The following is a 13,040-nucleotide window of genomic DNA, read 5'->3' on the forward strand; positions in this document are numbered from 1 at the left end:
AAAAAAAAAAAAAAAACCAATCATGGAAATAGAAACTCAATAGAGATGAGGAAGAGAAACAAAATCTGAAAAATCCTACCATTACAGAAACGAATACGAATTCGAAAGCAAAAAGAAAGAAAAAAACAAATCTGGGAGAAGAAACAACGCTGACCTCAAGTCGAATCAAAGGCGGCTTAACTTAAGCTGACTTCTCCTTGCTGCTGCTGCTGCTGCTCCTTGTAATATGCAGAAAACGAAAGCGACGTAGACACCGCCGTCGATTGCGGCGGAGCTTAATAATCTGCGATCGATCCGCTAAAGGAGACAAAAATGATTTGAATTGAAGGCACGAGAATAAAATTAAGAATCTCTCGCTTTCTAATCTTCTCGTTATCGACTTCTTCTTTCCTCTCCAGTCTTCCTCTTCCTCTTCTTTGCGTTGGCGTTAGCTTTTCTGTCGTCTGGTTTTTGCTTAGCAGAAAGAATCTCGAGGGGGAAGCCAAGAGAAACGGTTTAACCGTGTCAATATCAATAACCGTGTTTACTGGTTTAGATTGTTTACCGGTTTTCGGTTTAGATTTACCAATTCACAAAATTAGTCGAATTGGACATTTGTACGGTACAACTTGTACTTTTTCACTTTAGATGTGAGATAGACAGATACTACTACTATAATAGTATTTTACCGATTTTTATAATAGAAATACCCTAATATAACACTAATACAAGTTTTATGGACAATTATAGCACACATTCCATAAATTTTTAAAAATAGCATTATTTAACATATTAAAATATTTAAAATTAATTTTTAGATTTTGTTTTTTAGATTTTGTTTTTTAGGTTTGAATTCTCAATTTCACATTTAGGGTATAGTTTACAGGGATAGGGTTTAGTATTTTGCATTTAAAATTTAATTTAAAAAAATTAATTAGTGCTATTTTTTAAATTTTAGAGATATTGTGCTAGTTTTGGAAAAAAAAAACTTATTTTGATGCTATTTTTGAGAATCTCTCTTTTTATAACTTCTTGTATTATTTTCAAAAACTTTTGAGGATAATAAAATTATCATTTATGATTAAAAAGTGACTATTAATGTCATTCCTAGATGAGATCGAATAGTACCTACATATATACTAATTTAACAAAACTTTTTCATTTTCAGATTGATGTAGTAATTGAATTATCATGATTCATGACCTAGCCAGTTTACCGAGTGCTGAACCGAACTTTCGGTTTGTTTCCGGTTATGTGAATCGACAAATATCGTACCGATACTCTATATTAAGAAAAAAAAATGGAGTAGAACATATCGGGCTGGCGAAGAGATGATTCATGATTGATTCACAAGGAGGAGGTGTTGCTGGGGTCAACCCCTTGTCTTGATTGGGTGGAAATTGCTTTCACGATAACTATTTTATTTATATATAAGCCAATAATAACCAAAGGAACAAACAAACCAAGTCATTGGTTAAAGTAATTAAACAAAATTCGTTAAAAAACTTGCTAATTAGCGAAGAAAAAAAAACTAATAATTGAACTTAAGTCAAATAGTTTTGCATAAATTTTATTACAACTGATCACGGTTGATGTTGACAAAATTAAACTTTACTACAGTTGAAAAGAAGGAGAAAAAAAAGTTGATTGCACTTTCCTAATATCTTTCTTCGCATGTGCTTGGAAAATAACATGGACTACAATATTCTCAGATTATAATTGTATACTTTTTATGATGGAAATAACTCTTTTCATATATGCTTTAACATATTTAAATGAGACCACATATATGGGGATCTTCTAGGTGTAACCTAAAGTATATATAAACAATTAGATGATTAAAACTAGGTCTATTCGCGTTCTGATTAAATCTATTGTTCAAATCGGACTATGCACTGCAGATATGACTTTAATTAGAACGAGTGGTTAACACACGTTATGATGATTCATAATTAGAATTCGGAATAATACTTATAAATTGATTCTTTAATGTTTTTTTTTTAAAGATCATAGCTTTTAATAAAAAATAACACATACAGTATAAGTGAAAAAATTTAATCCACAAGACAAACTCTACTATGTTCAGTATCGACGTTCAAACTCTAGTATGTTCAATATCAATAATCAATGTAATATGCAAATTCTACAAGAATAAAGCAGAGAATTCAATCTACCATGTGTATATAAAAAGAAACTTTCGTGCATATATATATATATATATATATATACGTATACTATCTGCTGAGATTCTCTATCTTGAAGAAAAAATTATATATGCTCTAAATTTTTTTCTATACATGAATATACGACATGTAGATCAAGAGAACATGCCAATATAATGTTCAATAATGATCTTGTTCGAGGAGATGGATATTAACAAGTGGACTAATTAATGCTTATTTTGTTATGCCCAACTTGAGTCGAACAAGAATGCATAACATAGTAGATAATAAAGAAAATTTCACAAATCACGTCCAAAAAAAAACATTTTCTTTGGTGAATTAACAAAATCAATCTCACTTTTCACACAATAGCCACCTTAAAAAAAGAGACAAAAATATCCTGTAACTAAAAAATTATAGTTTGGTGTCATTACTCAAAGGTGTCTTGTTCGGTTAATTAAAAAATAAAAATATAAATTGAAAGTTATCTTAAGTATTTGGTTCTTCTTCCTTCGCATAAAAAATAGGAAACTGAGAGAACAATAGTAAGAAATTTCGATGAAACAAAATTGTGTTTAGCAATCCAGGAAGAAGAAGAAGAAGAGGAGGAGAAATATTTTGATTTGCTGTGTAGAACTCCGGCGAGGAGAAGAAAAGAAAAATGATTCTGATTTGCTTTATTGGTTTTTCCAAACACTTTAAAAACTCAAAAAATTTAGTTTTTTGAATTTAAAATATGCTACTATATGTTAGATTTACAAGGTTTAGGTGTAAATTACATTAAACTGTAAAGAAAAACAAGGTTCAAGAGGAGCTGTGAACATGGCTGCAATATTAGGGTTGCAGAAGATACCAATGTTGAAGAAGAGTGCAAAAATACAATTTTATCCTCTATTAAAAACAGTTTTATGGACGTACACATTAAACAAAAGAACATAATGGACGTACACCAAACTATTACATACATTAAACAAAATATTATGTACACCAAACTATTATGTGTATAATTCCGGCGTGTTTGGATGTGTTAGAAGATTTAATGAGTTTGAGTGTGTATAATTCCAGCGATAAGAAGAAATGGAGGAAAATTTCGGTGAGTTTTGGTGTGTAGAACTCCAGTGAGAAGAAGGGGAGGAAATTTCTGATGTGTATGGGTGTGTAGAACTCTGGCGAGAAGAAGAAAAAGAGAAAATTTCCGGTGAACAACAACGACAATATTAGCTAGGGTTGTAGAAGAAGATATGTTAAAGATGACTACAAAATTACAATAATGTCATTCATTAAAACGGATTTGTGGACGTACACTATGCAAAAGAACGTTATGTACGTACACCAAACTGCAACATACACTAAATAAAAGAATGTTATGTACGTACACCAAACTGCAACATACATAGCTTATATTTTTTACACTTCTATAACTATGTTCAACGATGGGTTTGACACCTCTATAACTATGTTCAACGGTGAGTTTATTTGTAATTGTGAGAATACAGTGAGAGAATGTGTTATTGCTTCAGTTATACATATCTTTATGTGTGATTGTTTCACTTCTCTCCCTAATTAGTCTCAAACAATATTGAATGACATAGTTCGTTTTATGATGATTGCCATCGCATTTCTCACATAAGTACATGTTTTGAATGTTACATTAAAATAACTGGTGTACGTACATGTTTTGAATGTTTTGTTTGTAAACAACTTGTGTGTTCATATGTACGTACACATTCATATGTACATACACATATATATGTATGTACATTAAAATAACTTGTGACCACTAGTGAGGTATTGTAGGACATGATTTCAAATGTCAATGTAGTTGTCGACATTGTTGATTTTTTTATGTTTCATTAGTTAGCTTCAAACCTGCAATTGGGGTACGATTGCCGGTGAAAATGCAAGCATTTCTCTCATGGCAAATTGTATAAACCGCTGGTTGAGCTGCAATAAGCTTCAAGGGGGTTATTTTTGGTTCATTAGAAGGGGATCTCAGACAAAGAAGGAACTGATCCTAAGTGTTGAAATCTATGTGAAAATGTAATTGCAATTTGTAATCATAAGTGTAAGAATGGAAGAGAAAAAATGTATGTGAGATAGAAAAGTTTGAAATAAAATTTGAATTTAGAATGTAATATTGCACTAAGTAGTATATGTTTAGTGTAAAATGTGGCGTATATCGTATATATGTATTTAGTATAGTGATGTAGGGTACGTGTACAACATTGTGTACTATTATATACACTTCCTCCTTATATATGTTTTTTTTTTGTAGAAACACTCCATCCTTGTATTTTCATATATGTATACAAGTTTGTACAAAAATTATTACCATGTACGCTAATTATTACCATATACGTACACATAATTATACAAATCATTTTAATATTTACGTACACAAAAGTATATAATTTATTACCATGTACGTACACATAACACATATGCATATGTTAATATTAATCTCGAATCATTTTTAACGGTACGATTCAAATTTTAAAAAAAAAAGTTATGAAAATGGGTCTTAAAAGATAGAGAAAAATGAATTGTCATTAAAAGTACAAATATAAAAAAATAGTTATAACGCTAGAAAGAGAAAAAATGTAAAAATAAAAGAGGTTGAAGAAATAATAATAAATTTATATTATCTAATATTTCATATTTTTTATTTATATTTTCTTTGTAGTTGACGAAAAAAACTAACTACCCATATATAATTACTGTATCATCTAGTTTAGTTACATGGATATTTTGGTCTAAAAAATATCTTGTAGCTATTTTATGAAAGTTGTGTTTGACTTTGCAATAAAAAACATGAACAATTGTTATTCTATGTAATTTACCCTAAATAATAATAGTATGGAGGGTCTATAAAAAAATGTAATTTACCCTAAATAATAATAGTATGGAGGGTCCATAAAAAAAATACTCCTTCTGTTTCAATATAGTGATTGAAACAAACAAAATTTGAAATTATAAAAACATCTAACAGTTAAGACCAAAATTTAAAATCTTCTTAAGATTTGCTCTTGTTGGATTCAACCATCGCGCTAGCTATTAAGAATAAATGTATGTCATTTGTCTTTTGTTAACCATTTTGCCCGTAAATCTTTATCATCTTGTGTGTGTTTTTTTTTTTTTTTTTTTTTTTTTTTTTTTTTTATCTGATGTTGACAANAATGTCTCCACCAAGTCGTCAGCCTTGACGCGGCAATTCCGAAAAACACGATGATTATTATTTTATAAAAGAAAAAAAAAAGAAACTAATCCTTAAACAAAACACAAGAAATAGATCACGTTTACTTGTCAAAGCCGCCTCCTCTTGGTGCACAAGTAAACCAACAACATGATCACATCTATAAATACGTAAACACTTACGCAGGCTCATTCGATTCACATATATTATATATATATATATATATATACAATAATACAAATACACAGCAGAGTCAAGTCGTCTCAAGTTTATGAACAGAGTGAAGAATACAGAATTTATCACACATAGCAGCAGCGAAGAGCATATCATGACAATGCAAGATTTATCCTCTACGGTGTCGTTTAGCCCTAGCTTCAGTTTCTACGCCTCCGGTGACCTAGTCGAAGCCGCCGTTAGAGTTGTTCGCGAGTCCGAGAGTTATAATTATTCCGTTAAAGTTGACGGCGAAAACGACAAAGAGTTCGAGTTTGAAACATTACCGTTAGGTGACGAGAGCTTCTTCCATTTCCCGACGACGACTTTGAAGCGATCATCCGACGATGACGACGTGGCAGAAGGTCGACTCACGTCTAATAAGGATCTTTTCTACGGTGGATGGAGTATTGATCCGCCTCTATCTTCACCGTCTCAATCGCATTCATCGTCGGAGTCTGACGATTCAGAGGACATGTCTCCGAGCAAATGTTTCTGGAGTCCGATCAGGTCTCCGGCGAGAGGAGATGGCTTGAAGACGAAGAGCAAATCTTCCAGCGAGCCGAGACGGTGTCGTTTCAAGGAGCTTCTGAGGAGAAGCCACAGCGACGGAGCTTTTTCGACATCGAGCGCTTCCAAACGGTGCAGTTTCAAGGATCTTCTGAGAAGAAGCCACAGCGACGGTGGCAGTGGCGAGGGGTCTTCGAGTTCGCCAAGCGGTAATGGCTCGCCGATAGTGAAAGGGAAGAAACAAACAGTGTCGTATAAGCCTCAAGTGGTTCAGAGAAGAAAATCTTATTTACCTTACAGGCAAGATTTGATCGGCGTTTTCGCCGGAATGAGCAGATTCCGTCATTGATTAAAGTTTAAGCATCTCCTAATTTTATTTTATTTTTTATTACCTCAACTGATTAATTTACAAAGAGGTCCTTGTTTGTTTATAGTTTTTCGTTTTTGACCATGTAAGACTTTTTTTGGGTGCTATTAAACTCCAAATATACTTGTGTTTTGTAAGACTTTCGAGGAAATAGAGAGTTCACGAAAGGGAGCGTTTATTTACAGTGACACTCTTGAAGAATTCTGTGGCGATTCATTGTCATACAAGCACTAATTCAGTCCATCGGTCGTCTAGGTTGATTTTGAATACGGATAGAACGTGCTGATGATTAGGTCATTGGTTACGATTTAGTAGATTAAACAAGAGATTCTGACATAGACTTGTGAACTTGTTTTGCATGATTCTCTTAACGAAGCATGATTGTAGCTACTAATCAGGTAAATATTAATTAACCGTTAACGTAACTTAGTTTTGGTTTCGGTTTTATAATGATGGTTTCTTTCTTGGATCTTTCCCCACCTTCCTCGCAATGATCAAGAAGATACTTTTTTTTTTCTTTTTTTGTTTTTAATTAAGTTTAGTGGCTGCGAGAAAGCAGAAGGTCTATTCGTCAAGTCTAGATTGCACTTTGCTAGTGAATTTTTTGTTAATCAAACTATACACACTTTTGAACATTTCAATGTGGATAACTCTCTTTATATGTATCAAGTTTTATGGAGTCTTTTTGTTGTTGTTGTGAGTTGTGACATTCCCTCTTGACTTCCAAGATAATAACATTTCTTGACTAGACAAATCAGTTCCTTTCAGTGAGAACATCCTCTCTTCTATGAGTTGTCCACTTGCATTTTGACTAGTCTCCACTATATGTAAGGAAGTTCCTGAAAACATTTAACTATTTAAGGTTCACTTTAATTAGATGAATATATCACAAAGTTCATGGCAAGCTATGGTTTAGATGCCTCATCTTGAGTAATTAGTGAGTAGATGCATTTATTTCAACATCAACAAAACACAGTTTCTCTTCTTTTTCTTATATATATATATATATATATATAAGAGCAGGTATATGTTTAATTTGCTCGTGCATACAAAGGTTTAATTTAATAATGATTGGTCAAAATCAATTATACAATGTCTCATGATACAAATATTAATCAAAATGTTATTTATGTAACATATATCTCCCCATCTCTCATTTCCAAAGATAAACTCACTTACTCCTAACTAATGTCTTGTGATTCGTTTAACTGAAACAAAGCAAGTAAGTAAAGACAAGGCCTCGGGCGCCATCGTTCTTTTCATAGTTTTGTCTGACATAATGATATGGGAGTGTTCACATGTTAAATGAAAATGTCGACATAGTTTCTTCACCCTCCCACACAATACATATAAGTAGCAAATCAAACCCTTTGCACATTCTAAATTTATCCTCTCTCCCAAACCTAGCGGAAGTAGAGGCTAGTAATGATTTTGTTTAACCGACTAATCGCCAAGGCGGGAATACGGGAGAAGTCAAGTTGCATGCATAAATCATAAAGTGTAGAGAGTGTGTTAGTTTCTTAAATTTTTCCTTTCGCTTAGTTCTCTTTTTTTTTTTTCTCGCCATTAGTTACAATTTCTATTTTATATATACTTGATAGCATAACTACATGTTTGTAAACAATCCATGCAAAGAGGTTTTGTTCTCATGTATATAGTGCACTTTTTGTAAACAATTTGCTCTACTTTCATGTTCCTTGCTCTGTAAACTTTGCACCCTTTCGGGCTACAATTTCTTTAAATTTAAATGGCTCATCAGACTCGAAGACTGCTTTCTCATCTGCTTCAAAAGCTACAAAACAGGTAAAATATAAACATAAATTGATCCTTACGTGGTGTTTACAGTGCCGGCCCAACATTAACGAGAGCCCTACGCAAAATTTAAAAAATGTGTCTTTTTCACCTATGACAAAAGTTATAGGTTTTCTATAAAAGGTCATCACTTAATATTTTAAAGCCTTTTACATATTCTACAAATGAAAAAGGTCTTTTATATGTAAATAAAAAAAACTTTATACATATTCTAAAAAAAAGGCATTTTCTTTAACAGATTTTTAAATAAAATAGGCTTTTAAAATATTGGGCCCGACTCTTTGGCTTCACTTGCTTCCTCTGTGGGCCGGGCCTAGGTGTTTATTTGGATAAGGTTATCAAAAATATATTCAAGTATAGCCTTGTTTTGATGATAGGATCTTATCCTCTACATAAAATCCACACCCATCAGTCTCTTCTACATCTCCGTACCACTAGTTTTTTTTTCTTCTTAATATCCGAGAAAATTTCAACTTTCAGTAAATATTAAATAATAATTTCTTCCTTACGTTTAAACCAATTCTTGTTATGGGCTTATAGCTTAGCGGCTATATAAAACATTAGTGTGATAACTCAAACTCAGATAATAACATTTAAATAAGAATTGGGAAAAAAAAGTTTGAGAGAAGTTCCACCACAAGAAAAGAAAGAGACTTTTCTATTCACCTCACCTTTCGCTTTCCTTATCTATGACTATGAGACCCCGAATGCCCATCTCCCTTTATTTAATTAGCTAGTCTTCATATAACAAAGATTTTACATTAATTATAATTACTAGGGATATTTACTTTTCATATATACTTTGTATTATAAATATCCTTCCCTCTCATCGCCTGTCTCTTATCTTCCTCTCTTCTCGTTCCGTTTATCCGCAAACGTAGCCTCTGTGCGCTGCACCTTGTTCCAGTCATCACCACCTCAATTGGGTATACTATATTATATACAATCTTCTCTCCCTTTCTCTCTCTTATATATTTAATCTGTGTACTTAAGAAGGATTTCAGTACTTGCTTCTTTAGTAAGTAGGGATATATGTATATACACTAATATGTTCATATATATATATATATATATATATATATATATACGTACTAATGTCATATACATGCGTGTTACTTACTTTGTTGGTCAATCACGTTAGAGAGGTTAGTGTGAGTGTACGTGTAAAGTAATTTCGCTTTATTTCCAAAAATCTTGGAACATACGTGTATTTCCATTTCTCTACCTGTCTTGATAATTAAACAATCCGTGTTTTTTTTTTTCACGCAATGAACGAGGATATTAGATTAGAAGATAAAAACTCAGAATCTTTGTAGCGAGGGAAAAAAAAAGAACTAAATCAAATCCATTCAATAAAATTTTAAAATCATTACTATGAGAAAGCCACATTCCCACTATCTAAATCTTGAGCCATCACATTCCTACCTCTCAAGTCTTAACTCTTAACCATTCAAATATCTAGACACGTGTAATTTTTGTCATGGCTAAATATGTAATATGGATCATGTGTGTAGAACTATATATCCAATTCTACTTAATTTGTAATGACGTTTACTGTTATTCAATTTTCCCAACCTGATTTAGCTCCTAAGTCCTAAACCATATATATAGTCCGATACTTACCCCTAACTATTACTTAAATTTGTACTAAAATGTAGTACTATATGTTTTGCATAGGTGGGTTCATAAAAGTATTGTTGTGCACTTCTGTTGTGGTTCATCTTCAAATCTTTAAAATCTAGTACTTAGTACAACCAGATCCGGTCTCTCTGTTTCCTGTCTAATTATTGGCTAGTTATAGTTAACTAATGGCCATATTATGTGTGAGTATTCTTTATTTCTTACAATTTAAGTAAAATAAATAAATAAATCCAAAGTTATAAGTTATAATCTTTAGATATGGAATTAAAATCCAAAGTTATAAATTAGAAAGATAATGTAAAAGTATATGTATAATCTTAAATGATTTAATTAATTCTTTATAAAAATGTTGACTACAAATACTAAAATTTATTATATTTCCAAATTTGATATAAAATATTTATATTATTTTCAAATAGATGATTTTCTTGTTGTCAAAAAGCATTTCAATAAATAAATGTACGTAATAAACAAAAAAAGCTATATATATATACAAGATACAAGTCATATTTTTCTCTCATCTTCTCTCTGGTTAATTACCTTTTTTTTAGAAAAGGTAAAATAATTGCATTTCTGGTAATTAAGAGAAATATATTTTTTTAATAAATAATTTGTGTTGGTCAAATAACTTGCACAGAGAACTGAGAAGGCATGGGAAACGAATCATACGAAGACGCTATCGAATCACTCAAGAAGCTTCTCATGTAAGTGAATATTAGAGATGTAGAAAACCAAAGAAAGACTTTGGTAAAATGGGAGGCTTAATTATATACTTATATAATAGTTCTTGGAAATTAATTTTTGGTTTTAAGAAATTGGGGTTTTTAATCAAAATAGGAAGATCAGGAAAAATAAATGGAGTTATCATTTTAGTTTCACAACGTTTTTTTTATCGGGTAACAATATAAATTATATAATATGTGGGCAGTGAGAAGGATGAGCTTAAGGATCTGGCTGTGGCCAAGGTGAAGAAGATCACTGCGGAACTTCAGACAGTCTCGTCGTCTGACAGCAAAACTTTCGATCCTGTCGAACGTATTAAGGAAGGCTTCGTTACCTTCAAGAAGGAGAAATACGAGTAAATAATTATTTCATCTCTCCCTTCTTTTTTTTTTTTTGTTAAGTGTATAATTCGGTAATATTATCAAGTCATTTCATTGCAGGACGAATCCTGCTTTGTACGGTGAACTCGCCAAAGGTCAAAGCCCAAAGGTAAATAAACATCATAAATAAAATAAATAAACAAACTCAAATCAAATATACATACTGTTGTATATCAGTATAGGTTTAGATTTATATTGTATGGTCATGGTCGTATATTATGAATTGTGCAGTACATGGTGTTTGCTTGTTCGGACTCACGTGTGTGCCCATCACACATACTAAACTTCCATCCAGGAGATGCCTTCATGGTTCGTAATATCGCTAACATGGTTCCTCCTTTTGACAAGGTAAACACTTTCCTCCTTTTGACAAGGTAAACACTTTCTATTATATATATACATCACGGATGACGGATTATTAATTCTAGAACATTCTGACTCAAACGGAGCGTTTGACTTTGACTTGACATAAGAAGGCATGACGAGGCTTTTCTGTTTTTAATATAATTGCAGGTCAAATATGCTGGAGTTGGAGCCGCCATTGAATACGCTGTCTTGCACCTTAAGGTCAATCTCTCCCGATATAAATTTATATATTCTTCTATCTTTAGACTGCTTTTTGTGATTTTTTTAAACTTGCTTGATGCATAGGATGCATGTTACTATGTTAGTTTATATTAATCTTACATATTAGTTGGTATGACATGACATTTATAAATGGATGGTACGATGAGAAAAACACATGTAATAGACGTAGTCATGGAGTCGGGATCGGAATCCAAAATTGCGGGGAACTCATGCGATACGTAATGGTCCTTATTGGGCCGGGCTGTGTTTAGTGTGTATATGTATTGTGAATTTGTGATTAATTGATGTGAGTATATCCATCAATACATANCTCCTTTTGACAAGGTAAACACTTTCTATTATATATATACATCACGGATGACGGATTATTAATTCTAGAACATTCTGACTCAAACGGAGCGTTTGACTTTGACTTGACATAAGAAGGCATGACGAGGCTTTTCTGTTTTTAATATATAATTGCAGGTCAAATATGCTGGAGTTGGAGCCGCCATTGAATACGCTGTCTTGCACCTTAAGGTCAATCTCTCCCGATATAAATTTATATATTCTTCTATCTTTAGACTGCTTTTTGTGATTTTTTTAAAACTTGCTTGATGCATAGGATGCATGTTACTATGTTAGTTTATATTAATCTTACATATTAGTTGGTATGACATGACATTTATAAATGGATGGTACGATGAGAAAAACACATGTAATAGACGTAGTTATGGAGTCGGGAATCCAAAATTGCGGGGATACGTAATGGTCCTTATTGGGCCGGGTTGTGTTTAGTGTGTATACGTATTGTGAATTTGTGATTAATTGATGTGAGTATATCCATCAATACATATAGATTGATGTTTAATGGAAATTTATGAATGTAGGTGGAAAACATTGTGGTGATAGGGCACAGTGCATGTGGTGGCATCAAGGGACTTATGTCATTTGCTCTTGATGGAAACAACTCCACGTAATATTTTTTGTTTTCTTATAATGAATTTATATAATTATATAGGATTTTGTGATGATATGTCTACTTTAATTGCAGTGATTTCATAGAGGATTGGGTCAAAATCTGTTTACCAGCAAAGACAAAGGTTTTGGCAGAAAGTGAAAGTTCAAAATTTGAAGACCAGTGTGGCCGATGTGAAAGGGTACGTATATTCTCCATTTGTTTTCACTTAAACTTTAAATATTCATTAGAATATTAGATAGTCAAATTATTTATAACTCGTTTTATAGCTTAATGTCATTATTTTTGAACGACAATGTCATTATCTTAATCGCAATGTTTTCTAATATAAATGTATGAATATTGCAGGAGGCAGTGAATGTGTCACTAGCAAACCTATTGACATATCCATTCGTGAGAGAAGGGGTTGCGAAAGGAACACTTGCGTTGAAGGGAGGCTACTATGATTTTGTTAATGGCGCCTTTGAGCTTTGGGGACTCCAATATGGAATTTCTCCCGTTCATTCTATATGAA

The 13,040-nt window shown here is 32.2% G+C and overlaps 3 protein-coding genes across 3 annotated transcripts in view; 2 read left to right on the plus strand and 1 right to left on the minus strand.

Annotated features, from left to right (window-relative positions):
* The window catches only part of LOC109124808 (serine/threonine-protein kinase BLUS1-like), a 6,154-nt gene extending 5,674 nt beyond the window's left edge, over window positions 1–480 (minus strand). The window contains exon 1 of the mRNA XM_010455299.2: window positions 155–480. The gene's annotated coding sequence lies outside the window, so the exon portion shown is untranslated. The remainder of the gene's footprint in view (window positions 1–154) is intronic.
* On the plus strand, window positions 5,460–6,606 carry LOC104735492. Its single transcript, XM_010455300.2, has one exon. The coding sequence runs from the start codon at window positions 5,606–5,608 to the stop codon at window positions 6,404–6,406; it is 801 nt and encodes a 266-aa protein (XP_010453602.1). The 5' UTR covers window positions 5,460–5,605; the 3' UTR covers window positions 6,407–6,606.
* LOC104735493 (beta carbonic anhydrase 2, chloroplastic-like) lies at window positions 9,004–13,040 on the plus strand. The gene is made up of 9 exons (XM_019234918.1): window positions 9,004–9,162; window positions 10,515–10,581; window positions 10,806–10,955; window positions 11,041–11,089; window positions 11,212–11,328; window positions 11,494–11,547; window positions 12,438–12,523; window positions 12,602–12,707; window positions 12,875–13,040. The coding sequence occupies exons 2-9, from the start codon at window positions 10,529–10,531 to the stop codon at window positions 13,037–13,039; spliced, it is 780 nt and encodes a 259-aa protein (XP_019090463.1). The 5' UTR covers window positions 9,004–9,162; window positions 10,515–10,528; the 3' UTR covers window position 13,040.

The sequence above is a fragment of the Camelina sativa genome, chromosome 13 (assembly GCF_000633955.1).
Source record: "Camelina sativa cultivar DH55 chromosome 13, Cs, whole genome shotgun sequence".
Lineage (NCBI taxonomy): Eukaryota > Viridiplantae > Streptophyta > Magnoliopsida > Brassicales > Brassicaceae > Camelina > Camelina sativa.